This window comes from Lagopus muta, chromosome 10 (genome assembly GCF_023343835.1).
Source record: "Lagopus muta isolate bLagMut1 chromosome 10, bLagMut1 primary, whole genome shotgun sequence".
In the NCBI taxonomy this organism is placed as follows: Eukaryota; Metazoa; Chordata; class Aves; order Galliformes; family Phasianidae; genus Lagopus; species Lagopus muta.
In genome coordinates, this window is record NC_064442.1 from 18,043,985 (window position 1) to 18,071,925 (window position 27,941).

The 27,941-nt window shown below is 56.6% G+C and overlaps 3 protein-coding genes across 6 annotated transcripts; 2 read left to right on the top strand and 1 right to left on the bottom strand.

Moving 5' to 3' along the window:
* Positions 1-5,901: 5,901 nt before the first annotated feature.
* Positions 5,902-12,395, top strand: C10H15orf39 (chromosome 10 C15orf39 homolog). 3 transcript variants are annotated; one of them, XM_048956535.1, is made up of 4 exons: positions 6,019-6,165; positions 7,664-10,274; positions 11,474-11,591; positions 11,825-12,395. In XM_048956535.1, exons 2-3 carry the CDS (start codon positions 7,709-7,711, stop codon positions 11,587-11,589), a joined length of 2,682 nt encoding a protein of 893 aa, XP_048812492.1. In that variant the 5' UTR covers positions 6,019-6,165; positions 7,664-7,708; the 3' UTR covers positions 11,590-11,591; positions 11,825-12,395. The 3 variants fall into 3 exon arrangements, with proteins under 3 accessions (XP_048812490.1, XP_048812492.1, XP_048812493.1); XM_048956536.1 differs by having other exon boundaries at positions 11,564-11,591; XM_048956533.1 differs by lacking the exon at positions 6,019-6,165 and adding an exon at positions 5,902-6,011 and having other exon boundaries at positions 11,474-12,395.
* A 195-nt stretch (positions 12,396-12,590) lies between these two features.
* Positions 12,591-17,547, top strand: LOC125698320 (taste receptor cell protein 1-like). The gene is made up of 13 exons (XM_048956509.1): positions 12,591-12,623; positions 12,842-14,366; positions 14,474-14,532; positions 14,621-14,769; positions 15,011-15,102; positions 15,238-15,296; positions 15,404-15,540; positions 15,616-15,740; positions 15,910-15,968; positions 16,134-16,288; positions 16,364-16,470; positions 16,601-16,723; positions 16,963-17,547. The coding sequence occupies exons 2-13, from the start codon at positions 12,855-12,857 to the stop codon at positions 17,011-17,013; spliced, it is 2,628 nt and encodes an 875-aa protein (XP_048812466.1). The 5' UTR covers positions 12,591-12,623; positions 12,842-12,854; the 3' UTR covers positions 17,014-17,547.
* Positions 17,548-17,839: 292 nt separating this feature from the next.
* LOXL1 (lysyl oxidase like 1) lies at positions 17,840-26,136 on the bottom strand. 2 transcript variants are annotated; one of them, XM_048956511.1, is made up of 7 exons: positions 24,929-26,136; positions 20,166-20,274; positions 19,520-19,657; positions 19,038-19,194; positions 18,856-18,951; positions 18,629-18,744; positions 17,840-18,351 (listed from the first exon to the last, which is right to left on the bottom strand). In XM_048956511.1, the coding sequence occupies exons 1-7, from the start codon at positions 25,974-25,976 to the stop codon at positions 18,345-18,347; spliced, it is 1,671 nt and encodes a 556-aa protein (XP_048812468.1). In that variant the 5' UTR covers positions 25,977-26,136; the 3' UTR covers positions 17,840-18,344. The 2 variants fall into 2 exon arrangements, with proteins under 2 accessions (XP_048812468.1, XP_048812469.1); XM_048956512.1 differs by lacking the exon at positions 24,929-26,136 and adding an exon at positions 22,492-24,879 and having other exon boundaries at positions 17,852-18,351.
* Positions 26,137-27,941: the final 1,805 nt, after the last annotated feature.

Below are 27,941 nucleotides of genomic sequence, written 5' to 3' on the forward strand. Positions count from 1 at the left end.
GCCTCGAAACGAGGAAGGCGGAGGGGGCACGGGGAGGAACCAAAACCCGCCTGCAAAGGAACTATCAGAGTGCAGAGGAGAAGCAAAAGCAGCTGTGATTACTGAAAGCCCGCTGGGACGGATGCTGTGCTATCTCGGGCTCTTTCACTTCCCTGTCTGGTCGGCTCTTTTGGCCTTCGGCCTCTCTTTGTACGCCCAAGATCTCCCAGGGATGGCCAAACCCTCGTCCTTTGAAAGCCTGAAGGGTTTTGGCACAAAGCCTTGATTGCTTCTCCTTGCTGCTTTGCCTCGCTCACCTCGTCCTGCTGCGCTGGGGCCTCCACTTTGACTAACCCCAGAGAGAAAAAGCAATAACTGGGGGGGGGGGGGGAAACAAGCTTGGGATTCGCAGGACAGGGAGCTCACAGACAGCGTGGGGTCAGGAGCACTGGAGCAACTCCAGCCCCAATAGATGTTTAAATAGAAAGGTTGCACACCTGGAAGATTTATGTCATCTTTTATTTGCTTGTTTGTTGACACAGCTCAAGAGCTCTCTGTGAGTGTTTGCTTTGCTGGCTCCATGGCCCCTGAGAAGCAGGACATGCCAGGGCTGGATTTCACAGGGGATGGAGTCCCCAAGAGCCGTGTTTTGGGGCTCCCCATTTCCTTGGCACCACCATCCCATGGTGACAGGTATATCCCACTCCACGCACCAGGTGGCCCAAGGCTTTGGGGCTGTCCCAGGTGCCCCCCACCTTCCTGTCCTTGCACAGGGCCATCCCAGCACAGCTGGGGGCTGTGGGATCCATATCTGGGCTCAGCATCCCTGCTTGGGGCAGAGAGGGGAAGTGATGCTTCTGGTTCCTAAAGATAAGGAGCTGGGGACTGCAGATAGAGGTGCCCATCATACCCAGAGTAAGCTGGTGGTGATAGCAGAAACGAAGAGGACAGATGATGGGTTTTCCCAAGGTTTTCCCCCAAATGCCCTGGCTCTGGAGAGACCTTGGGGCACTCGGGAGGACCTGGTAGGTGCTGAGGGCTTCTTACTGTTGCTTTTTGGGGTCAATGTCTGCTTTGGGCAATCAGCTCCTTTCTCAGTCTTTTCTCTCTGCCGGCAATTGGAGATGGGGTTGGGTTGCTTCACTGAGGGCCTTGTGAATCACCCCATCCTCCCCCTCCCCTTCCTGCATTAATGACAGCCAACACCATGCCTGAGGCAATCTATTGATTTATCTTCTTTTCATCCCCAGGTGGCTGGGTTTATGGTGCTCACCTGATTTTTAAGGGGAGGAAGATGTTGGGCACTGAGCCGTACCAAAGGCCGGCCACCATCTTATGGCCATCCAACGACGGTGTCACCAAGCTCTGGCCCACAGAATGGTGGCTATGGGGCATCTTATGCCTGACCCGGCCCCAGGGCACACACTGACCTGCTTGGGGAAGGTGGAGATGTTTGGAGAAGTTTGAGAGCAGGGAGGAGGTTGGACCGGCTGACCGGGAAGCCTCTGAGATGCCCTCAGGTGTGATGGGAGGGCTGAAGGCTATGGGGAATTTTACCCTCTTGCTGCAGGGCACTGGGGGAAGAAATCTATCATCAGGAAGCTTCCTGGCGGAGCAGGGCTGAGCTTTGTGTCAAAACAAAACTAATTAAAATCTCGGTTGCTTAATGTTGTGTGGAGATCTCTGGCATTGTGCTTGGATGGGCTGAGTTTCTGCCAAGGGATGAGGTGCATTGGGATGGGGCTGGGTTGGGCCAGTGTGGGTGGAAGGCAAGGGTGGGATGTTGCCCATGGGCAATGGAGTCTCATTGGCTGTGGTCATCACCGCTTGGAGCTTGGAGGTCCCAGGTGGGCACCTAAGATGGGAATCACCTCCTGGAGAGCCGCTGGGACCACGTGCCAAAGGTGCATATTCTGCTGCAGATGGGAAAAGTGATGGGTTTTTATAAGATTGAAGAGTCCCAGGCCCTGGGCTGGGATTTACCTACACTGATGAAAGGTCTGGAAAACCCAGGACCTGCTGTGCCTTGCACTGGGCTTCCCAAAGTGGAGCAAATGAAGCCCAGCCCATTAATTACCTGCTCGGGGACAAAGGTCGTGGTTTTGGGCTGCCCCTCCTGCATGGAAACACCAAAATGCAGATGAAGCAGCCTTGTGAGACAGCAGGACGTGTCACATCCAAGTTGGGTTTGCGTGAAATCCTCCAAGACAAGAGAACTGCCCACTCCTCTTTCTTCTTTCCAATCTCGGCATCTGCCTCCAAAACCAAATTTCTTGAGGGTTTGCTGTTTTCTTTTCCTTTTTTATGGCTTTTATTCCATCCTCCCCCATAACCTTATTGATTTTTCCACCCGACCCTGATCCTACACCCACATTCGTGGGTGGTTTTGCCAGCATCTGGTCTGTCCCTGTCCCACTTGGCAGCGTGGTACCCAGCAGGAGCCCTGTTTTCCTTCTGGTGACTTCTGCCTTATCTCTCCAAGGCTGTTTTCTTATGTCAGAGGTGCTTTTGGAGCTGCATTGCTGCAGTGTCCAGCAGCCTTCCACCCACGAGATGGGTGCCTGTAGGTTGGGCTGTGAATCCCTTCCCCTTTCCTAATTGTGCTCCTCCAGAAGCTGAGATCAAACCAAAAAGGGGGAAAAAAAACCCAAAACCCAACAAACCAGCCCCAAACTCTGGATTTCCAGAGGCTGAATGGAGAAAGCACTGAGCGCAGTGGTGGTGACGGGTGGCCTCCAGCTCTATGGGGTGGCCCTGCTCTTTTCCCAGCTGGTTTGTGATGTCAGATGGATAGAATAAAAAGGAGAATAGAGAGCATGGGTTCCTGAACGCTTCCACCATGAGGCTCTCACCTGGAGGGCAGGGATTTATTGCGTGGTGACCCACATTCCCAGAGCCCCACAGTGTGACCACAGCCATGGGATCCCACCACCACCTCCTCTCCAGCCATTTTCCTCTTCCATCATTCCTCTTCCATCACATTTCCCACAGCCCCCAAAGCCACCAACAAGTGGTGACGGAGAGATGGAAGAGAAGAACTCAGATCCCAAACCGTGATTGTTGGAGCAGGTCCAGCATCCCAACTATTGAACCTGAATCTGAAACACTGCAGTGGGCGCTGCCAAGAACTTTGTTCATTTATTATTTTTCCCTTCCGGGCACTGAAAATTGCTGCGTGGGATGGAGATTTGGAGGTGATTGATGGGTTTTTGGTGCTTGCCAAGTAGAAGTTTTCTTTTTATGGGCATTCAGCAGCTGGGCTCGGGGAGCTGGTGCCCTATGGGGAGCTGGTGCCCTATGGGGAGCTGGTGCCCTATGGGGAGCTGGTGCCCTATGAGGAGCTGGTGCCCTATGGGGAGCTGGTGCCCTATGGGGAGCTGGTGCCCTATGAGGAGCTGGTGCCCTATGGGGAGCTGGTGCCCTATGGGGAGCTGGTGCCCTATGAAAGTTGCACCAGTTGGCTTTGTGTGGACAGCAGAGAGCGTAGCATGGTCAGGATAAAGAACTTCCTACCTTGGCTTTTTGGGTTGAGGTCCATCTTTCTAGACAGGACAGAGGTGCAGAGCCATGGGACAGGGACATCCCACCCCAGCCTGATCCATTTCTTTGCGGCCAAGGCTGTGGAGCATCCTCACATCGTGGGAAGGACATACAGCTGTGGGTGCCACCAGACAAAAGCACCCGAGGTGTGCAGTGATGCTGGCTGGAAGACAGTGGGGTTTTCCAGCAGGGAATGCCAACTCATCTTTCCTCTGCTGGGAATTTTCCATGGAGTTTCATGGTGTGGAAACACACCCAGGAATGGAAAAAGCCCAGGAGGAAAGAAAGAAGACAGGAAGTTACTTGGCCAAGAGGGCTTGGCGGGGTCCCAAGGCGAGGGATGGTGTTGGGTTCATACACAGCACCCCCAGCACTGCACATGGGCTGGGATCCCAAACTTGTTCTTTTCCCCTGTATTTAATGATAATCTGTTTAATACCCTCCATTTGATCTCCATCTCGAGAGGAACTAAGACAGAAAGGAGGGGGGAGGTACTGGCTCCTGTGCAAAAGGGGGTGGAGTAGGATGGAAAAAGACATCAGGGATGGGTAGGAGTCCAGAGAAGATAAATAAGGGATGGTTACTCCCTGCTATGCAAGATCTAGGGCAGGCAGTTCTCGGGTGGCTTCCCATATTCTCCCTCATTGGCTTTTCCTTCGTGGAGGGATCTCGACTCTGGAATGGGGCTGCCAAAATTCTCCTTGCTATGGGAAAAAATGGAGTTGGGAAAACATCCCCTAATGTAGTGATGCATTGTGTCTCTTGGGGAATTACAACTGCTTGGCTGTTGCTGGGGGGGATATCTCGTTATCTGCGGTTAATCATCTAGAGATAATGACTCCTGCATCTCTAATGGTGCTTTTCTGGGTCCCGTTTGCTGTCCTGGGGGAGGAAAGGTGAACGCAAAGAGAGAAGCTCAGTGCCATGGGGTGCCTCATCCAGAGGTGTTCCCCACCAGGAGTGCCCCAAACCCACATCAGCCCTCCAGGACCTCCCCGTGCCCAAAATAATGGGGCCCTGAGGGGCTCGTTGAGGGCTCTGGGTCTTTAGGGAGGGGAAAGAGCTCCTTGGAGTGCAGCAGTCCTGTTCCTCGCCTTGCATGATGCAACCCCAGCATCCTCCATGGGAAATGTGCAGAGTGTGAATTAAGAGCAGCTGCATGGCTCTCCGGCTCCAATTAACCTGATAATTAGAACTTCATCGAGGACATTGCTACCTCCAGGCGTGTCTCCAAGGGCAGAGCTGCTAACAAGGCTATGAGCTCCAGGATGGGCTCACTGCCACCAGGGGGGTGGGATGGGAAGGAGGGGGCCATCCTGGACAGAGAGCTGGAAAATCTGGCCTTTGTTTCAGTTTCAAGCAGGGCAGAAATGGGAGAAAACGTCCTGAAATCTCCAGGAGGAAACAAACCCCTCAAAGCAGGGTCCTCTGCATCACCATCCCAGCACCATTTGGCCACGCGCTGCATCGCAGGGAGCATCAGAGCATCATCGCCCAGAGACCATTTCCTCCCACCTGTCTTTATAATAACAACGTGTATTTACTGAAAAAGCTGTTAAGAAAGAAAAAACACATTGGGGAGAATGAGCTGTGTGAGGAGGGACGTTATGTGGAGAGCAGTGTGTTGAGGAATAAGTCCTTGTAGAAGGAATACCCCCTGGAAATTGGAGGAGCGCTGAGAGCCTCTCGTCACACCATTTAAATGCCTTTGAAAGAGGAAAATGGAATTAGAGAGATTACAGGAAAAGAAAAATAGACTTAGCAGAACGAGAGCTGCTAAGAAATCTGGGAGTACTAATGAAGGATTGGATCAGATTTAGTTGGACAGATGCTCTTAAATGCCTTTCCCAACCTTGATTCAATGGTTCTGTGATTCAGCAGGCTGGCAGAGGGTGCCCAGCAGCAAAGAACTGCTCCCAAGAGGAGATCTCTTCAACTCTTGAAAGTTTCCCCATTGAACTCGGAGCCAAAAGGAAAACCGGGGTGAGGAAGAGCATTCCTGGCACCATCACAGCTTAAAGGGATTATCTGTCCCACCGACAGCCAACCGCCCTTCTGTCCAGAGCATCAAAACCCACCACCAATGACTTTTTCACGGCCGTAAATCCAAATAACGAGCTTTGCTCTCCCGTTTCCCGAAAGCTGGCCGAGTTCCATCGCAGCTCCTATGAATAAAACCACGTCCCGGATCCCAGAAGCCCAACACCCGGCCGCGTTCTTTCGGCCACCGCCGTCCCCGATGGAGTTCAGGCGCTGGAGGTTGCAGAGCCCCGACGCGCTCGGCGCACGTGTGGCGAGGCCGTCCCCTCCTCCCCCCTCCTCCGGCCGCCCCACTGCCACCACCTCCTCCTCCTCCTCCTCCTCCTCCTCCTCCCACTTCCTCCGCACAATGCGAGCAGCAGAGCGGGGCAGCAGCACCGTGCCGGCCCCCCCCGGCCGCCCCCTCCCCGGCTCGGCTCCGTAAGATGCTCCGGAGGAGGCGGCTCCGCCAGGTGAGTGCGGAACAGCGCTCGGCAGTTCGGCTCCGAACCCCCTCCTCCCTCTCGGTTGCTGCGGGGCAGCTCTTGCTTATGGGATCCGAGCTCGGCTTGCAGGCTTTTACCCATTTATGGCCGGTGTAGAGCATGCGGTTGCTGCACGGGGCCGGTAGGTTTGCGTTTCGTTTTTATTTTTCCCCCGCTGTAAAAAGCTGCTCCGGTGACCCCGAGTGCAGCGTTTTGCCATCCGTGCGCAACGCCGTTGGGTGCGAGATGTTAAAAAGCTGCAAAGTGAAAGTCCCCATGGGTTCCACCGGCAGGCGGGCTCCGCTTTGGACCCACAGCCAACGGCCGTGCCCGCACCCGGCGGGGATATCGGGGAGGTGACCTCCTCGGCAGCACCCAAGGGCCCCGTGTCACCTCCGCCACCCTTGGGGACAGCGGGACGGGACACGTGGGCACGGCGGAGCTGGAGGGCTCCCGCGTCCGCTTCGATGTAGGGTGAAACGAAGGCGGTGGTGGGGTCACCGTCCCCAGTCGTGGGATCGGACTGGATGATGTCGGTGGCCTTTTCCAACCGGGATGATTCTGCGATGTTTCCCCGATGCTGGGAGGGGGATTTGGGGCTGGGGGGACGCGAGCGTTGGCGTCGCCCTACCGTGGAATGGTTGCACGATGGTTCTTTGTAGATGAGTGCATGTCAGGGAAAGGGGAAAAGGAGGCACAGAAATTGGGTGAGTCACGATATTTGAGTGCAGTATCCATCCCAAACGTCGGCACTGTGGGGAAAAGGGGAAAGCCCCGTCCCGTGCACGTGGAGGTGGCACCTTTGGCTCCGTCTTCTGCTGGATGTGCCTTGGGATGCAGCCTCCTGCTTTTGCAGGGCTCCTGTTGCCTTCCTGTATTTCTCCTCCCCGAAGTCTTCCGTCCCAAATGTCCCAGCAGAGGGACATGGCAGCGCTAAGGGACGTGAGGGGGGAAACACGTCCCCTCCCCAGCCTCATCCATGGGTTCAAGCCCCTTCCACAGCAAAGCCACCGAGCTTGGGTCCCCTTATCTACCCCAGCAAGCTTGCCCCGCTATCGAAGCCATTTCCCCTTCTGCGGACAGGGCTTTTATCTTATCTCCACGCTCTCTTCCTCCATTTCCTTCTCTGTTTCTCTGCTGATTCTTGCCACAAAAAGAAAAAAAAAAGGGGGGGGTGTGGAGAAGATGTGAGATCCCACCACTCTGAGCCTATCCGTGGGCCTGGAGGTTGCTGGGGGGGGGTCCCAAGTGGAGCTGGCCCATGCTTGGGGGATGGCAGGGGATGCCTGGAGGTGTTTGGGTGGTGCTCTTGGAGGGATGCTCAAGGCATCTCGGTGGGATGCCCAAGAGATCCTGGCGGATGTCTGCTGCTGCTCCTGGGTGCACGGAGGATTGCATGGAGGGATGCTCAAGGCGTCTCGGTGGGACGCCCCGGAGGTGCTGGAGGTTCTGGGTGGTGATGAGGAAGGCCGGGCAGTGATGCAATGGTCTGCCAGCTCCACCTGCTGGCACGCAGCGCCTGGTGCTGCAGGTCCCACCCCAAACCACAAGACGCCAAAAGGGTCCGAAGAACTTCAGACAAGAGAGAGGTGAATGCACCCTACTGTGTCTGACCCGTTTTCTCCCTTTTCCCCACCCAGGAAGGCCAGCTGACCTCTCCCATCGCACACCTCGGTGGAGTATAAATGGCCTCAAAACGTCACTCAGAGCCTCTGGATGCCATCCTTTTTCACAAGCTACCTCGGCTGGAGGCCGAACCCGACCCGGGCAGCCCCTCCATTCCCTGCAAACCCAACCCTGTGCCCACAGCCGGCCCCGAAACCCACCTCGGCTACAAGGGCTCCTACTTCTCCTGCCCACAGGCAGAGGGACAACTCCTACACTGCCTGCTCCGTCAGCCCCACAGCCCCACGGGCAGACCGGGTGCTGAGCAGGGCAAAAATCACCCCATGTGGGACCCCCTGGTGGCACAGGACAAGTGGCCCAGCCAGCAGGGCCACCCCTTCCCCCTGAAGAAGCCACCAGCCGTCCCCAAGCCCGTGTATGCAGCCCCGCTTTGCTTCTCACCGCTGAGCTCCCAGGGAGGTGATGCCCTGCAAAGGGGGCCGGGGGCCGTGTCTGCTGTGCCCCCACCCTCCCCAGTCACCCTCTCCCACTATTACACTGCCTTTGAGAAGTACCGTGGTCCCCCAGCTGTGCATGACCAGGGGAAGCCACCCGAAATTCCCACCTGCATCCCAGACCCCTGGATGAAGGCACACCGGGAGCATCCCTCTGCTTGCTACCCACAGCCCCCCTACCCGCAGCCTCCGGGCTCCTTTTCTTACAAAGCTTTCGGCTTCATGGTAAATGGGAAATCTCCCCTTTTTCCCAGCACTTACCTTAAGCCCCCAACCCCCCAGAGCCACTATCCCAGCCCCTTGGATTGCTTTGCGTCGAGGCCGGCCGCTCCGGGCACGCTGCCCTCTCTGAAAGCAATGGGACCACCAAGGGATCTTGAGCCTCCACCCCTCCTGCCTCCAGCTGGGTACCTGCATCCAAATCCTGGATTCGCCTTCAGCCCCATGGATGCTGTGTTGTTTACGGAGGATCACAGCGATGGGCGAAAGGCACCGCTGGAAGCCCATGGAGGGAGGGTGGTGACGAGGCACAGCAGCGCCTTCCACCCCATCCACACCCCACAGAAGACACCTGATGGGCTGTTGGGGCCATTTCCCAAAGGAGAGCCTGGCTACAGTCTGGATAAGGCATTGACGGCCAACCCCGTCCCCCGCCAGCAGCAGGTGGTCAAAGCTGGGGTCGGGGATGCCACCAAGGAGCACTTCATCCCTTGTAGGGCCATCTGTCCCCAAGAGAGGCTGAGGGACCGACAGAGTGGTGATGTGTCCCCCCCTTCCCCACCGATGCCAGTGATCAACAAGGTCTTCAGCCTGGCGCCTTACCGGGATTACCTGGAGGGGACCGAAGGCTCCACTGATGTCCCCAAGGAGCATCCACAAGGGGACGCAGCCACACCACAAAACTCAAGCAGCGGTCAGGAGCCTGCTGGCATCAAGGCGACATCCAGCTCACTGCGTGGTGATGGGGAGAGTTGTCACCAAAAGATCCCCGAAGGTCCCAAGACAAAACCTGTGTCCCCAGAGCCACCAGCAGGGCTTCAGGACAGCGGTGGGGAACCAATCCCTGGTGATGTGGCACTGGACTTGAGCTTGAAGAAGAGCTTGGTGACAACGGGGAGCACCCGCACAGAGGGGATGTTGGACCCAGGGGAGAAAGAGGGGCCACTGGGGCAGGTGGAGGTGGCTGAGGACACCAAGGTGCCACTGCAGCTGGCGGAGGCGGGTGGGGACACCAAACCCCAGGTGCCACCCAACCAAGTGGAGGTGGGTGAGGACACCAAAGCCCAGGTGCCAGCACAGCTGGTGGAGGTCAGCTCTAAGGACAGGAGCCACTTCCAGAGCTCAGCTGCCTTCATGTTCAAGAAATACAAGATCCTCAAATCCTGGGGACCCCCCGGTGCCCCCCAGCCCAGCTCTCCGCCGCACGCGTGGAAGGGGTCCCCCAGCACCTCTGTCCTGCAGGAGCCTTGCCACAACACGAAGCCTGTGGACACGTCACCAGCCCTGCCCCAAGCCCCCTTGCCCGCCAGCCCCTGCCACATCCCAGCCCAGCCATGCGTAGTCAACCAGGGTTTCTCTGCCTTGCACATGTCCCTGTGCAGCATCATCTCATGCTCGGTGTCCGCGTCCTCCCCGGAGCTGCTGCGGGACTGGCTGAGGAGGACAGAGCCGGGAGACACCCTGGCAGAGACACCCAGATCCCTTCCTAAAGCCAAAAATGGCTCCAAACTCCCTGAGCCTCAGAAGCCCCCGAAAGGCAAGGAGATCTGGCTGGCGTTCCGCAATGCAGCCGCTCTCCTCAGCAAGCTCCTGGCTCAGCTGGAGGCTTTCGCCTTCACCCGCAAGTGTCCCTTTCCCTACGTGCTGCGGGCAGGTGCCATCTTCATCCCCATCCACGTGGTGAAGGAGAAGCTCTTCCCCGAGCTCCCCGGGGCCTCTGTGGACCAGGTGCTGCAGAAGCACAAAGTGGAGCTGCGGCCCACCACGCTCTCTGAAGAGAAGCTTCTGAGGGAGCTGGAGCTCAAGGGCTGCACTTCACGCATGCTGAAGCTCCTGGCTCTCAAACAGCTCCCTGAGATCTACCCAGATCTGCTGAACCTCCTGTGGCACCACTCCATTCAGCAGCAGCTCGGTAGGTAGCAGGGTGATCCCCGTCCCTTCCCCATGGGGCTTGGAGAAGGATATCCCACTAAAACCCAAGGATGCCCTACTGCAACCCGAGAGCTCCCCTTTAAAACCCAAGGGTTCCCTACTAAAACCCAAGGATTTCCCATTAAAACCCAAGGATGCCCTACTGCAACCCAAGAGTTCCCCTTTAAAACCCAAGGGTTCCCTACTAAAACCCAACGATGCCCTACTGCAACCCCAGAGGTCCCCTTTAAAACCCAAGGATTCCCTGTTAAAACCCAAGGGTTCCCCATTAAAACCCAAGGGTTCCCTACTAAAACCCAAGGATTTCCCATTAAAACCCAAGGGTTCCCTACTAAAACCTAAGGATTTCCCATTAAAACCCAAGGATGCCCTACTAAAACCCAAGGATGCCCTACTGCAACCCAAGAGTTCCCCTTTAATACCCAAGGGTTCCCCATTAAAACTCAAGGTTTCCCTACTAAAACCCAAGGATTTCCTATTAAAACCGAAGGATTTCCTACTAAAACCCAAGGATGCCCTACTGCAACCCAAGAGTTCCCCTTTAAAACCCAAGGATTCCCCATTAAAACCCAAGGGTTCCCTACTAAAACCCAAGGATGCCCTACTGCAACCCGAGTTCCCCATTAAAACCCAAGAATTCCCTGTTAAAACCCAAGGATTTCCCATTAAAACCTGAGGTTTCTTCACCAAAACCCAAGTATTTCTCATTAAAACCCAAGGGTTCCCCACTAAAACCCAAGGTTTCCCCACTTAAAACCACAAACACCCTCACTAAAACCTAAGGATGCCTCACTAAAACCTAAGGATGCCCCCACCAAAGATCAAGGATTCCTTACTACAAGGATTCCCCCATCAAAACCTCAAGGATCCCTTACTAAACCCCCAAAGATGCCCCTACTGCTACCCAAGGACCCACCACCAAAAACCAAAGATGTCCCCAACGAAACCTCAAGGATTCCACTCCAAAATCCCAAGGATGCCCCAGCAAAATCATCCTGCATGAGGACTCGGCTGTGACAAAGTTCCCTTCCCCATTGCTCCCCATTCACTTTCCAAGTGCTCGACCACCGTGTTTCCCCAAACTGGCCTCCACGTGGCACAGACCCTATAAAACACAGCCCCAAATCCTCTCCTGAAGCCCCAACGCTTCTCCCAACAAACCCCAGCTCCTTCCTGCAGGCAGGCTCTCAGGAGCAGGACGGTCCCACCCTGCCCTCTTGTCCCAGTTGCCTCAACTGGAGGCATCACCACCGACTTTGTGTCTTGCAGGGTCGAGGTCGGAGGTTGGCCAGTAGAGGTGAGTTCTTTTTTTGTGCATTTATGGACACTTTTACATATTTATACCCATATGATGCTTCACGCGGCTCGGAGCGGGGATTTGAGCCTGGGAGGATTTGGGTACGGGGAGGTGACCACACCAACGACCCCAGCAGCTCTGTGCAACCTGCTGCCTTCCCATTCTGGGCTCTTTTGTCCTTCGGTTTCATTTTATCTCCTCAGTGCTAATTAATACTTGTCTTTTTTATTCAGGAATTTGACTTCGTCCATTGACTGCGCTGGAGCACAGCAAGGGGAGCGATGGTGGTGGGGCAAGAGCTTCAGTCCTGGCTGGGAAGGGGCTGCAAAGAAGAACTGAAGGACATGAATACCAAAAACACCCCCAGATGCTGCCGGCACCCAGAGAACGCCGCAGGACAGACAGACAGACAGACAGACTGCCTTCCCCCCACCTCACGGTGTAGAACCTTACAGCTCAGGTGTTGCTAGCAGACGAGGAACAAGTTCAGATGAGGGTTATGTTATTATTTTTTCACTACAGGAGTATTTATTTTAAACTAAGAATATGGAGAAAAAGGAAAAAAAAAACACACCCATGATTTTTCATAGCCAAATAGGGTCTCTCTCAGCACGGGGAGGCTGCTGCTGTAAAGGAGTTTAGAAAGCAGTGTTTGTTGATAAGCCTGTAATGTGGTTTTATATACCTATAGACCTATGCCTAAAGTCCCAGGGAAGGAAATTATGTTGCCTTATTTAATGTTTTGTAAGACTGTGAGTCTCCAGAAGCACCTCACCTCATTAAAGGACTCATTTTCCAACACCACGTTTCAGTCTCAGCTCATTGATTGCAACAGACCCTTCCTAGGAAGGGAACCACATGGACAACCCCAAGAATATCCTTGACTTGATAGGGGCTGGGCCTAAAAGCTTTAATTGGTTGCTCACCTGGGGTGTTGATGGACTAATGGGGGCCAGCTGGCCAAGGGCAACTGAAAATGGGATAAAAGCTGAGGGCTTGGGTAGGTGGTGTGGTGCTTTCTCTTCTCACCAGGTGGGTTGGGGTTGGGGTTGGGGTTGGGGTTGGGGTTGGGGTTGGGGTTGGGGTTGGGGTTGGGGTTGGGGTTGGGGTTGGGGTTGGGGTTGGGGTTGGGGTTGGGGTTGGGGTTGGGGTTGGGGTTGGGGTTGGGGTTGGGGTTGGGGTTGGGGTTGGGGTTGGGGTTGGGGTTGGGGTTGGGGTCTCACTGAGGTACCTCCTGCTCCTCTTTGCAGCTGTGCTGTCCCTATGGGCTCTCCAGAGCTGAGCTGCAGGGTGGTACCACCAGGCTCTGCAGGTGCCACATCCTGGTGGTACAGAAGGATGTTTTGTGGCCGTGGGGACACAGTCCCAGCTCTCAGCCCTGCTTCTGGGGGACTGAGGTGTAGGGCTGTCCTGGTGCTGGCTGTTTGTCTATCTGTTACTGCCCTGCCCCACATCCTGGGCTCATTGGTGGTATTGTCCCCTGGTGCCTCGCACAAGAGGGACAGTATGGTGGCACTACACAGGGACCTGCTTGGCCAATCCAGGAGGGCACAGATGGATGCTGAGGGCACCGTGGGGTGCTTCCATGGCGAAGAGGATTTGTGCAATAGGACGGATACTGAGAGCCTGGTAACTCCAACTGGAGCCCTGAAACTGGAGCTGGGTGCCAACGGCATGACTGCATCTGACTCACCTGCACCCAGCAGCTTCTCCCACGTCCAGAATGAAACTGTTGATGTTGCAGCCCCAACAGGGAGCCCAAGACTGGAGCAAACTTCCCAACTGGAGTCCTTTCCAGAGTCATCCCCAGTACTGCCAACAGCAGGGACATCCAGCTGGGATGGAACCCATAGCACTGTGTGGATGCCTCCCGTCACACCTGGAGGAACAGAAGCTGCTCTGGTGGTAGGCACCACTGGGGATGAGGTGCTGGGAAATGGATCTGGGCTTACAGCCATCATCTCATCGTCACCTCCTAGCACTGCATCGCGTGGCGTCAGCCACCTACATGTGCTGGCTCCATCCCTTCCTACAGAGGGGCTCAGGGGCTCTGCTGTCACCTTGGAGGAACCTAGTGATCCATCCCCTGCACACCAGGCTGGCCCAGCGCTCACCAAAGCCCCTTCTGTCCCCATTTGGATGTGGTTCCCCAGCACCACAGGTCCTACTGAGGATGGGGAGAGCTTGATATCTCCTGCTACAACCCTAGAGCCTGGGGCCACTGAAACTGTGTGCCAGCATGGAGCAGCTGTGGGGGCTTCCTGGTATCCAAAAGCAGCAGATGTGAGCCAGGGCTCCCCAATGGCGTTGACCACCCAGATGCCTTCTTCAGCAGCACCTTCAGAGCACACGCTGGGCTCTGTGCATCCTCCCAACTCCAAGCCTTCTGCTGCAGGGCCTTGTATCAGTTCTCCATCCCCGACTTACCTGCCAGCTTCTATTACCACCACTCATGCCCCAAGCTCTCAGACCTTCACTGCGTCAACACTGCCCATGTCTGCTCATCCAAAGTCCAGCCCTTCTCCTGCCACCTCCCAGCACCCCTCTGCAGACAGAGCTGATGTCCCCGTAGCCACCAGCTGGGTGGCAGCAGGAGAAGTCTTCACTCCAGAGCAACTCGTGACAACTGTGGGCAGTGCTGGATCCATGGGGACAAAGACCCCTGTGCACACCTTGCCCTTGAGTTTCAGGCTCTTGGGTATTGCCTTCACTGAAGATCTGAGCAAAAAGCTTTCGAGGAGCTACAAGGAGCTGGAGAAAGAAGTGAGGATGATGGTGAGTGTGGGCTGAGCCCTCTGGAGCTGGCTTCTGGGCTTGCTTAGGGCTGATGGGCAAAGCATGAATACAGGAGCCTCTCACCACCAGCTGCTTCTCTATTCCAGCTGCACCAGATGCTGTCCACCTATGATACCTTCCTCCAAGCAAATATCCTTGGGTTTAAGTGAGTAGGGTTGATTAGGGTTGGTGGGATGGGACCCTATGGATGGGCTGTGCAGATCCAAACCTTGGGACCTTCTTCTCACCCCCAGGAATGGCTCAGTGCTGGTGCAAGCACAGGCTGTGTTCCAGGGGGAGGCTCCTACCAGCTCCCACCTCATCCGCACGCTGGTGGCAGGGGCGAGCTGGGGGCACGATGCCTTCAGCTGGTGGCTGGAGCCCCATTCCATCAGCTCCAATGGTAAGCAGAGCAGCTGCCATTCAGTGCCCTCCCTGAGCATAGAAAGAACCCCAAACCCATGTGGTGGGGCTCTCAGGCTTCCCCCTAACCTCTCTATCTGACCCTACCCTTGACGTGGCCATGGGAGGCTGTACAGCTTGATCCTTCCCACCATCTGGTGCTGGTTTTGGTATGAGGTCAGGGCTTGATGCATCTCCCAAGGAAGATGTGGGGATGTGAATAGCATTCTCAACTCTTCTAGGCTTCAACGTGGAGAGCCTGGACCCTGAGAAGCTGTCCATCTCCTTCACAGTGCTGGGTGGGATGGAGCCTGCAGAGAGGCTGGTTGGTGAGGTATGGCGGGTGTTCCCCCACGCCAAGTGGGTTGGAGCAGAGTGATGGCTGCTCATCTGGAGCCTGTCAAAAAGAGAATGCATCTCCATAGCTCTGCACTGAGGCTGGGGGTGAGCTCATCTCCTTCTCCTGCAGGTGATGCAGTCTCTCAGTGCCCTCTACCCTGTGAGGAATGTCACTGTTGGCCAGCTCAGGTATGGCAGGCAGTTGCCCAAATCTTTGTCTTCCTCTATGACTATTATGGCCATGAGCAGCTCAGCAGGGTGGAGGAAGGCCTTGCTTAGAGCTTCTCTCCTCACAGAAAAGCCAATGGGGACCTGGAGATGGCTGGGGACATCTATCTGGACACCACCACCCATGCCAACATCACTGCAGTCCTGCAGGCACTGACTGCCCTTGCCACGTGCTCTGTGGACCTGAGCTCGCTGTCGGTGCAAGGTGAGGATGCTGTTCCCATGGGTGATGGTGCTGGTGGCTGTTCCTGCTCACCCAGCTCCCCTCCTGCCTCCCCAGGGACCAGGCTGCAGCTGCAGGTTTACCCACTCTCCTTCCTGGTCACCAATTGGCATTTCAGCAAGGAGCTGCTGGATCCACTCACTGCTGAGCACTGGGAGCTCAGGAGGGCCCTTGGAAATGTGGTAGGTGGGGAAGCAGCGGGGTCCTCCTCAGTGCTGGAGGAAGGGCTCTGCTTTGGGGTGGCCCTACAAACCAGTTATCACCTTCTTGACTGGGCTTGTATGGGTGAGATGTCTTCTTCCTGTTTGGGGCTGGAGAGTGATGGGGTGCTGAGCAAAACCTTTCTTCTAGGTGGCAAAAGCCCTGAGGGACAACGGGAGCTTCCTGCAAGTGGTGATAAGAGGATTCCTGTGAGTGAAAGGGCTGGTGAAGAGGGTACAAGGCTGGGGAGGTCTTGTGGGCATCCTTTGCATCCCAAGGAGCACTGACACATCCCAACACTCCCATTGAGTTGGGAGCTGTGGACGCTCATTAGGACCAACTGATGCTGGAGTTCATCCCAACCTTCTCCACAGGCCTGGCTCCCTGCTGTGCCATGGGGATGCAGTGTTCCAGCTCCCTGCTCCCAGCAGCCTGGAGGTCCTGGAGGCTCTTGTTCTTGCAGTTGGGCCAGACAAGGCTTTGGCTGCCTCAGACTTCCAGGTGGATCCATACTCCATTTCAGTAGGAGGTGAGTGAGCTTCTTTTGGGGTGTGGGAACAGCAAACCCAAATCAAGAGTGCTAACAGCTCTGTTCCCCCCCCAGAGGACACCCTGGAGCCCCCTCCTGCCCCTGGCTTTCCTGAGTACGGTGTGTCCATCATAGTTGTGTGTGGCCTCATCATCATCACCATTCCCATCGTCCTGCTGGTGGTAAGGGTGATGTCTGTCTCCTCTGTGGGATGAGGTGGGGGAGGGTACAAGGGCTGTGGTGCTGAACTTGGATAAAAGAGGGACCAGAGGGATTTCTGGAGGTACCACTGCAGTCCTCTTCTCCCCCCAGTGCCTGAGGACCAGGAGGTTTGGCTGGAGCGATGTGGCCGTCCTGTCGGACAGGAGAGACCCTGAAGCAGGGACGCAGACCCTCGAAATGGAGAACCAGGGCTTCTGGGCAGCCTCTGATGAGGTAAGTGGCTTTTATGGGGGTGAATGGACCCTGGGTTGCTTTCTTGGAACTGCAGGCTGGAAGCTCAGTAGGTCACTTCACTGGGTCTCAGTGGCACGTGCAGATAGATGGTCCTGTGCAATCCCAGGGCCTGGTGGGGGTTTGAGCTTCCTGAGCCCCATCTGTGGCTGTTGAAAGGGGATGTGGTTCCTGCTGAGACTCATGGAGCTCACGGCTACTTCTCCCCTTCCTGACTTCAGGCCACTGAGGAGGCTCATGAGTGCTGGCAAAGGGAATCTGTGGCCTGTTGAGAGGACATGCAGTTGCTGGAGCTGAAGCAGAACCAGAGTCTGTTGGGAGACGGATGCTGAGAAGCTGTCTCTATTCACCCTCTGGTTTCAGATGCCAGATATTCTTTGAGAACAGTGTAAGGAAAGATTAATTTATATGTTAAACTTTATTAAACTGTTTATAAACTATCACAGCTAGCTCTGATTTTGCTGTGTGTGGGGTGTTGAGCCTTCTGCCCTGTGCTGGGCTCCTGTTGACCAAAGTACCACCCCTCCTTTGGTTCCCATAGCTCTGCCGTGCAGCTTAGAGCTGCCCTCGAGCTTCACCACCAGCTCTCTATTTGCAGTAACCGAATCTTGGGTCTCTGAATTCAGCTTGTACTTGGTGTTATCAGCTCCTGCCTTGGTATTCAGACCGATAACTGTGGTGTTGCTCCCCCTCCCCGTCCCCATGCGCTGCCTTTTCCCCTACATCCCCATTCCCCTCCACTGCCATACTAAGGCTCCTCCACCCCGGAGCTGGACACGCCCCCTTCTCACCGCTGCCCAATCACGTCTCACAGCACTTCCTCCCAATCCCGCGCTGCTGGGCCAATCCTCGCCCCACTGCTCTCCAAATAGACCCGCCCCCCCGCAGTGGGCGGGAGGTGGAAAGCGCATGCGCAACCTTGAGCGGGACGGACCGGAGTGAAGACTGAGGGTAAAAACGCAGGTGGCGGGAGGCGCGTCGCTGTGGGCGTGGCCTAAGCAAATGGGCGGTGCCATCCCAGGCCACGCCCACTCCCTTAACTGCTCACCAGCGCCACCTGGTGCTGAGCCCGCGTAAAACGGAACAGAAAAAGCCCCAAACAACGTGTTTTAATGGTTTCCGGTTTTGTTGCTGTTTGTCGGCATTTTTTTTTGTTGTTGTTTTTAACAGCTCGTGAAAATAATGATTTCAATAATAAACCAGGCGTCCTGTTGTCCCGAGGGCTGTGCACGGAGCCCGAGTTTCTGGGGAAGCGCCTCCAACTTTCTGCTGTCTTCATCCTGCTGGGAGGTGGTGTGGGGTGTGTGGCAGTGCCTGAACCCCCCTAAAATACAGGCAGGTTTAAACTACCGAGCTCCCTATTGCTAAACATGCGATCTGCCAGCTCGGTAGCAAGCCTTCCATTATTCCAGCTACAACTTATCATCAGCTTCCATCAGAAAACAGAAAAACAATGCAGGTTAAAGAAAAGTTAAGTATAAAAATATTTCAAACAGTCACTCTCGCTTCTCTCTGGATAGTGTGAAGCAGTCGGGGGTGGTGTTCTGAGGTGGTTTTGGGCTCGTGGTGGGGCACCGGAGGAGCCTGGGCAGCCCTGCTTGGCTCAAGATCTGCAAGAGGCAATATGAAAATTTGGAACTGATAACCCTGATTTTAAAGCTGGGAAAGATTGATTTGATAAAATCTGCATTGCAGCTTTTTTTTCCCCAAAATAATGAGAAAGCATAAACAATGTCATATAACAAGCAGGAATGATACAAGCACGGTACCTGCCCCCAGCCTCACCCTTGGCCAACTCCAACCTGAAGTGATAAAAAGCATTAACCCCTCCATCCCATCTTATCATCCTAAGGATAAACTCAGATCAGCAGCCAGACAACTCCTTACTGGGAGATCTTGCAGTTTGTCGTGGCGACGTAGCGGCCAGTGTAGTGGATGTTGCACCGCACCACGTTGTTGGTGAAATCTGACTCCAAGACGATGTATTTGGGGTTCACTTGGACCTAAATAGGGGGAAAAAGGGGGGAAAAAGCCCGTATAAGAAAATGAATGGTAAAGAAGACCCTCCCAAAAATGAGACCCTAAATCCATACCCCCTAAAGCCCCTCCATCACCTTTAGGACGTAATTCCCCGGCTGCACATCCGTGATATCGATCCACTGGCAGTCAATGTCGGCGTTGTAGGTGTCGTAGCACCCTGGGCTCAAGCCCTGCAGGAAGGGAAATGGGTTTGGGGGCTGGCCCTCAGCATCTCTCCAAGCCCTGCTGAATCCCCAGCCACGTGTCCCCATCCCACCTGGGTGTGGGACGTGCAGGCGTAGCGCTTCAGGTTGCCGAAATCACAGGTGGTGTCCTCCAGGCAGAAGCTGGCCTTGTGGCCCTCGGCCACCTTCCTGCCCGTGGTGGCATCCAGCAGGTCGTAGTGGCTGAACTCATCCATGCTGTGGTAGTGCCTGCAGGTGGGAGGGAGTGGGGTGACCGTGCCCCTGCCATTCATGCCGTCCCCTCCACAAATGTGGGTTTTGGGGCTACGAGTGGCTCTGCGACAACCCCACGTCTGTGCCAGCACCAAGTGGTGACGTTAGTCAGAGAGGTTTGGTGGCTCCTGGAGCAGAGGCAGAGCAAAGCAGACCCCCACAAAGACCCTGGAGCAGCAAAGAGATGAACCAAGCCAGAAAACCAAGGGAAAATGCTGTTAGTAAAGCAGAGAAGATGCAGAACGGAGCAGAAAACACACAGGGGACAGGCGGTGGGGACACGTGGCTGTCCTCAACTCACTGGTGGCAGCTGTGCCATTCCCAGCTGTGCCGGGGACGGCTGGGCAGGAAGTCAGCTGTGCCCTGGTTCTTCACCCGCTGCGGGAAGCGCAGCAGCACCCGCACATCATAGTCTGTGGCTTCGGGGGTGTAGGCAGTGCTGGGGAAAGTGGAAGTTGCAGATGGTTCCTTTCCCTTTTCCTTTCTCCATCCCCTTCTCCTCCCTTCCCTTTTTCCCTTCCCTCTCCTCCTTTATCCTCCATCGTTCTGTATACTCCATGCTCCATTTTCCATCCTTCTCCATTTCTACCCTTCATTCATCCTTTCCTTTCATCCTTCTTCCTTCATCCTCAATCCTCCTCTTTCATCCTCCATCTTCCTCTCTCACCCTTCATCCTCCACTCTGTCCTTCATCTTCCTCCTTCATCCCCCACCCTCCCTTCATCTTTCATCCTCCATCCCTCATCCTCCTCCTCCATTCTCCTTCATCTTCCATCCTTCACCCTCCACCTTACTCTCCATATTTCCAGCCAAGCTCCTTCATCCTTCCATCATTACCCTTGGCAGGATCACCAGAGCAGGATCCTCTCTCCCTCTGTCCCCTGAGCACAGCGACACCCAGCACCCCTGAGACATTTGGCTCCATGTGATGCCCCCCCATGCCCTACCTGGCCAGGCACTTCTCCTCGGCGGCGCAGCGCAGTGAATACAGGTGAGCTCGCTGCACGTAGGTGGATGCTTGCACATAGTTGGGGTCAGGTACCAGATCAGGGAGACCTGCAGGAGGGACACACAGCCTGGTGGTTTGCAAGCAGACAGACAGATGGACAGACAGATGCAGCAGTGGTGGTGCCTTCAATTTCTACAACCGTTACAGAGGGAAGCAGGAGCAAGAGCATCATGCCGAGCCAGTCCTTCATCCCAAAAACACTTTTCAACACCTCCACGTCCCAACAGTTCCTCTGGGACCACCAGCACGCTGACCCCAACAGTGCCTCTGGATATGGCCATCAAGGGGATGCAGTACAAGGGTGGGTGGGGGTGCACTCTCCAGGTGCTCCATGCCTCAGTTTCTTTCATTGCAATCCTCTGCAAAGCAAAGCCCTGCCCTGCACTCTGACAAACAATGCTTGGCCTCTCACTTTTCTGTGAGCTAGCTAGCTCATCTTCATCCTTATCCTCACCCTCATCCTTCTTACCTGCATCCCCATCTCCATCTTCATCCCCATGCCCATCCTAGTTCTCATCTTCATCTCCATCATCATCTTCATCCTTCTCATCTCCATCTCCACTCTATCTCCATCCCCATTCTCATCCTCATCATTCTAACCGCCAACCCCACCCTCATCCCCACTGCCACCCTCATCTGCACCATTCTCACCCTTACCCTCATTCCCACCTCCATCTGCATCTCCATCTCCCTCCTCTTCCTATCCCCATTCCCATCTTCATCCCCGTTCTCATCCTCATCATCCTCATCCCCATCCCCATCCTGATCCTTTTCACTCCTAAACCCCATCCCATCTCCCACCCTCATCATTCTCAACCCCATCCCCATCCTCACCCTCATTGTCCCCATCCCTACCCCATAAGCCAGTCCAGCTCCTCCCTCAGCACCGAGACCATCCAGCATGTTGTATTTTTTCCCCTCTCATTTCCCCCCCTTTATTCTCCATTTTTTTCCATGGGCAAGAAGAACAATGCCTTCTTGTTTCCCAGCCTGGCTTCCCTCGAGGGATCACGTCACTCGATTGGAGCTCGTTTCCTGCCCCGCTGCTTGGTCATCGCTGCTGATGTAATGCCCAGGGGGGTCTGTGGGGCGAGGGGGGAAGCAGGAGGACTGAAGGGAGTTTTACCCTTGCAAAATCAAACAAAATAAAAACACTGAGACCCTACAGGGTGGCTGAGCTGCGTTTCGGGGCTGAGCACCCGCACTCGGCGCCTGTCCCATCGTGAGATGCTGGGGGAGAAATGTTCTGGGTTTACAGAATAGCTCTTCCTCTGTGCTGTTGTTTACAATAACTTCTTGGATGCTCAGCAGAGAAACCCGACTCCTTTCCCAGAGAGGATTTCCCCCCCCTCCCCGAGAAGCGATGCCGGCCCCGCTGTTATTGTAGGGTCACCATCCCAGCCCGTTTGTGGGCACTGAACGCCCCAAGCAGCCAAGGCCAGATCTTCCTTTTTGCTGACCATGCTTTTTTTCCACCTCCTGCAAACCCGGACCTGGCAGCCCCCAGCTCCTGCCTCCAAAAAGGGACAACCACAGCAAGAAAATGTTTGTTTTTCCTCTCCTCCCCTTTGCCTCTCCGCCTGCCCAGGGAGCTGCCAGAGAAGATTTCCTTCTCATGCACCGTGAAAATTAGAATAATACCAAGCCAGGCCTGCTCCCCGCCGTGCTGTTTGTGCAGGTGTGCAGGGCTTAGCTGAAAAAACCCACTTTTATGAGCCTGAATGTAGGGATTGGGGCTGGCTCCTTCCCCAGCACCCCCTGCAAGGGAGAATCGTGGGCTGGTTGGGTTGGAAGAGACCTGCAATTCTCCACAGCTCCTTGGGCTGGGTGCCCCCCACCAGCTGGGGCTGCCCATGGCCCCATCCACAGCCTTGGGCACCTCCAGGGATGGTGCACATCCACCACTTGGAGAAAGCAGGATCCAACCTGGCAAAAGAGACCAGAAAGACGCAGGAATCCCATATCCATCCCAATTGCTCCCACCTCAGTTTGTCCATCTGCAGAACGGCGCAGTGCTGGGGAGCATCGCCCCCAGGCAAAGGGTTTGGGGCCACAGGTTTCATTGTAAGCGGTGGGAAGTGGGGAGGAACGTGCTGGGCCCAGCAGTTGCTAAGAGACCCACGTATAAACACAGCCATCCAGGGAAAATAAAGTTAATGGGAGCCATGTGGAGGCAGGAGGAGCCCGGCACCCCCACCCCATGCATCCCAACCTGAGCATCCTCAGCAGGGAGCTCCCATCCAAGCACAAAAAAACCAACCAACCTGCAGACCTCAAGGGCAGAAAGCTGGAAAGCAAAGAGGCGGTGCCAGAGAAAGAAAAAAAATCAATCGAAAATGGGATTTTTCCCTCTTTTCTGGTCTGCAAAAGACGGCCAGATGTCTTGGCCAACTTTGGCTTCATAGGAGCTGACTCACTGCTCTGCAACACTCAGCTTCGCCCAAGGAGACGCCGCTCTGCGCTCGTGATCCCGAAAGCTTCCCGCAGGTAGAAAAGCCACAGCCTTAAGGAAAGGGCAAAGAGCAAACGCACACACAAATCTATCTCTGTACTTATAGGAGAGAACTGGGAGGAAGAAAGGAAGAGGAGGGCCGGGTTGTTTTTATTTTAGGAAGTTCACGTGTTCAGTATCGCAAGCAGACGAGAACACAGACAGACACCGCTTGCCTTCAGCCTCGGAGAGGGGCCAGAAGGAGATGAGGTCAAACCCATAAAATCAGCCCTTTGTTTGGCACTGCTTGTACAAAACGTGGTCCTGGAGGGACCATGGAGCCTCGCGTGCCCTCAGAGGGTGGAATTTTCCACAGACCTCCTGGCGCAGCCACGCTTTTCCCAGCGCCGGAGGAAGCTGCTCCAGGTACGGGGTCGGGATAATGAACCCAACATGTTGGATTGAAGGGATGTCAGCTTCCTGCTGCGTCCATCCAGGATACTGGTTGGGGTGGGGAGAGGCTGCTGTCAGCCCCTCGGATCCACCTGGATAAAGGCACGGCGATGGCATCCCTCCGCTCACCCCCAGGTGGCCCAGCCAGCAGCGAATGCCAAGCATTCCTCACGGAGCCAGGCAGGATTAGGGGTGTTTGAGCAGATTAGGAGCATAATTAACACTTGGTTCTGCTCCCAAAAGTTGGGAGCAATTAAGGGAGGGTGGCTCCACAGGTGACAGGTGACCCCGAGCCCCATGGACGTGTCACCATCCCTATGTCAGGTCCTGCTTCCCGCTTGGAGGCTCCGTTGAGCCCAATTCCTTCTTTTTCTTTATGACCCGAGTGTTGCCACCCCAAACCCTTTCCCACACACCTCCTGTGGGGCTGCACAGACCTCTCGCTGACCCAGGCTGGCCACTCACGCCGTGTTTACTTGTTTGCACGCAATGGGGCTGGGACGAAGCACGGCTTCTCCAAGGAGGATCCCTCTGAGATCGGCCTTTCCCAGAAACCAGGGCCGGGCTGGATGTTATGGGGTCAGCTGAGTCAGAGGCTCCAGCTGAAGAGGGTTACCCATGGGACAGGCAAGCAGCAGATCCCCCAGGCTGCCGCTCCTCACGTTTCAGCACGGAGCGAAACACTCTCGGCACGGCTCAGCCAAAAGCCACAGGATTTCATCAGGATTGGGGTCAGTAGGGCGCGTAGCTGCGGCGTCCCTGCTGGGACTTTTGCTGCACGTCTCCCTCGAGGGCTGGGGCTGATGCAGCACATGTTCTACCCCATGTAGGGTGAGCAGGGACACAGCACACAGCCACCCTGTGAGCACAGCGTGTCCCCATCCCGTAGCACGCATCTACTCTATAACCACAGGAGGACCCAGGGCCAAGCACAAAACCACCCCACAAACACAGGAGGACCTGGGATGTGGCACACGACCAACCTACTGACACAGGAGGACCTTTGCCCACCCAGAGGTGTAGGATCACCCGGAACATGGCACAGAGCCACCCCATGGCTGCAGGAGGACCTGAGTCATGGCACAGAACCACCCCAACAAGCACAGTGTGTCCCCATCCCTTGGTACACATCTAACCCACAACTGGAGGAGGAACCGGGACAGCACACAGTCCCACTCCATGGCCACAAAAGGACCTGGGAAACAGCACAAACCCACCCATAGGTGCAGGAGGACCTGGGACACAGCACAGATCCACTCCACAGATCTGCAGCAGGACCTGGCCATAGCACAGACCAACCCCATGGACACAGTAGGACCTGGGACAAGGCATCAACCCACTCCATGGACACAGCAGGACCTGGGACATAGCATTGAGCCACTTCATGGACACAATAGGGCCTGGGACATGGCATCAACCCATTCCATGGACACAGTAGGGTCTGGGACATGGCATGGACCAACCCTGTGGACACAGGTGGACCGGTGACATAGCATTGGCCCACTCCATGGACACAACAGGGCCTGGGACATGGCATCAACTCCCTCCATGGATGCAGTAGGACCTGGGTCATGGCACGGACCAACCCCATGGGCACAGCAGGACCTGGGACAAGGCAGAGACCTACTCTATGCCTGGCCACACTGGGATATGCAACTCTCCATCCTCCACCACCTTCCCATATCACACAGGGTCTCCGACAGCCCTCATCCACCACACCACGACAACATCCCCACCAGACTTTGCTTCGAGCTGCTACATCCAAGAGCCAGGAGCAACCCGAGCCTCACCTCGCCCCACACAACCCCACAACTCACCCCGTCCTCCATGGCTGGGCCTGTAGACGCTGCCCACGCTGAGCCGTGCCTGGTTGTCAGGGACAGCCTGTGCCACCTCGGGGCTCCTGGCAGGCACGAAGACATCGGGACGCACCGCCCCATAGGGTTCCAACGCCCGGAACGGCGGCTGCACCTCGTAGGGCTGATACTGATTCCCATAAGCCGTCCCGCTCACCGGTTGGGACCCAGCTGGAGGTTGGAGGTTATCGTTGGTGATGACTGCGCCGCGTTGGTTGGTGCCGTACGCATCCGCCGTGCCGTGCTCGGGGAGCAGCCCAGCATCGTGGTACAGGCTGTGCGAATAGCGGCGGTCCAGGCCGTCCTGCGGGGCAACGTGGGGCCGCTCGGGATAGAAGCCCTGCGCTCTGTAGGGGCTCTGCTCCTCCCCGTAGTCCTCGTAGCGGGTGCGGGGCTGGAAGGGGTACAGCACGCCGGCCCCCGCCGCAGCCACAGCCACACCGCCGGCGCCGCCGCCCCGGTAATACGTGTAGGCTTCGTCGTAAGCCCGCGGGGCCGCCTCGTGCTGCTCGAAGGGCGGCTGCGGGTAGGCGGCGTGCCCCGCGGCCGCGTAGGCGAAGGACGATGCCGATGAGGACGACGATAATGACGACAACGAGGACGAAGGCTGCCGCGGCCGCCCCGCCGCCCTCACCCGCTGCACCGCCCCGGCTCCGCCGCCGTCCCCCAGCGGCCCGTCCCGCCAGTTATCGGGCACCTGCCCGAAGCCGAATGGGTGCCGCGTGTGACCTCGCACCGTCTCCGAGGCGCTGCGCACCGGGGCTGCTTGCCGCCTTACCCCGCCCCGTCCCAGCACCAGTCGGGCTCCCCCCGGCCGCTCGGGGCCCGGCGGCACGTACTCGGCGCCGCTGTTGAGCAGGCTGTACACCCGCCCGTTGTTCTCCCACTGGATCAGCTGCCGCCACGGCTCCCCCCCGCCGCCGCCGCCCGCCGCCTCCTGCCCGGCCGCCAGCAGGCACACGGCGCAGCTCAGCGCCGCCCACAGCCCCCAAGCCCCGCGGAGCCCCATTGCCGCCCCGCTAGCGGCCCCCGGCCCCCGGCCCGCCGCCTCTGCCCATCCCTGGCGTCGCTCGGCTCGGCTCGGCTCGGCTCGGCTCGGCTCGGCTCGGCTCGGCTCGGCTCGGCTCGGCTCGGCTCGGCTCGGCTCGGCTCGGCTCGGCGGCCGCGCTCGCTGCGGGGCGGCGGGATCTGGGGGGCGACGCCGGGTCCTAAGCGCCTCCTCCGCCCCCGCCCCGCAGGCAGAGAGAGGAGGGATTTGAGGGGGGGGGGTGTCCGAGTGTCCCTATCCCACATCCCGCCCCAAAACCTCCCCGCACCTCGGGACCTCCCCCGATAGCCCTCCCCCCATTCATCCTCCGCCCCCCTCCCTCCAATCTCCCTTCCCAAATTCCTTCTCCCAAATATTCCCCCAAGTGTCTTGCCTCCCAGCTATCCCCCCTCCCCCCGACAAACATCCCTCCCCGATAGGGACCCCTCAAGGATCCCCTCCCCAACATCCCCTCCCCAAATACGCCTTCCCCAAACACAACCCCCAATTAACCCCCCTCCCCGGTATCCCCACCCAGAAACCTCCCCAAGTCCCCCCCACCAAATGCCCCTCCCAAACATCCACCCTCCCAAAATACCTCCCCCTAAATAAACCCCAATGCACTCTCCCAAAACCCTTTCCGTGTCTCCCCTCCCCAAATCCTCCCTCCCCAAATCCCTCCCCCAAACATCACCCCAAATACCTTCTTCTTAAATACCCCAACCCCCTCAAATGCCCTCTCCCAAATGCTCCCCCAAATACTCCCCCACCAAAATACCCCTCCAAATACCCCCTCCCCAAACTATTGCTCCCCCCGAAGCATAACCCCTCACTATATATCCCCTAGATCTCAATAAATGCCACTGTTCCCAGTCAGGATCAAAAGCCACAGCAGTGTTTTCACCCTCTGTCTTCACGCCACCCCAATGCTTTGAGTCCAATCCTGCAGACTTCAGGGTTAGATAAAACCGCTGTGAAATGGCCCCAGAAGAGGGATGTGGACCCAAAAGCCCCTCTCTGCACTGTAGGTCTAATACTGGGGTGAGGAGCAGGATGCCCTCTCAGTCTTCAACTGTGCCCCAAAGTGGAGCTTATCCCCCTTTGAGTCAGCGTGGGGACACCCAGAGATGCTCATCCCATCGCCCCCTGGGGAAGGAGAGGCACCCAAAGCCCCGTCCCTGCTTCCCTGTTGCTTTAAGTCCCGGCTGTGCATTTTCCACGTGGAGATTTTTTCCTTTTCTCCTTTCATCCCTCCCTTCCTCCCCTGCCCAGACTATGGGGCCAGCACAGGGACTGATGGGGACGAGCATCTAAGCAGGGCTCACCCCAGCACTGGGCACCACCATGGGGACAGAAGCAACCCCCGGGTTCTCCCACAGCTGCATCCCAACCCCCCATTCCTTTCTTTCTCCGTCCTTCCCTCTGCGCTCCTCCCTTCTCCCCGCAGGGACTGGAAATACCAGAGTTGATGTCATAGGCAGCGGCTCGCCAGGACGGGAAGCTCAGCCCAGCCTCCCCCTGCTGCTTCCCCCTGTCCTATGGCTCTGTGTGGGGACGTGGGGTCATGGGGTTGCTCCTCAGCCCAGCCCTGCACACAGCCAGGCTGTGGGCACGCAACCCCACAGCCAGCTTACCCCCTTTGGTTGTCCTCAGACCCCCCCTTGACTCCAAAACCCCATACCTGGGCGCCCCACGTGGCTCGTTGTCCCCTTCCCAAGCACGAAGGCACACCGAGCAGGGCCAGCAGCTCTGTCACATCATCCATGCGACAACGCGGTGGCATTAGGGACACCATCCTCACCTCCTTCACTGGGGGACACAGGATCCCACCCCACATCCCCCTTGGGGCGGCCACATGCCTGTCCCCAAGCAGGACCCTGGGCCGCTAGAGGAGGTGGTGACACTGCAGCACGGGGGGGCCAGCACCCACTAGATGGTGCCAGCAGC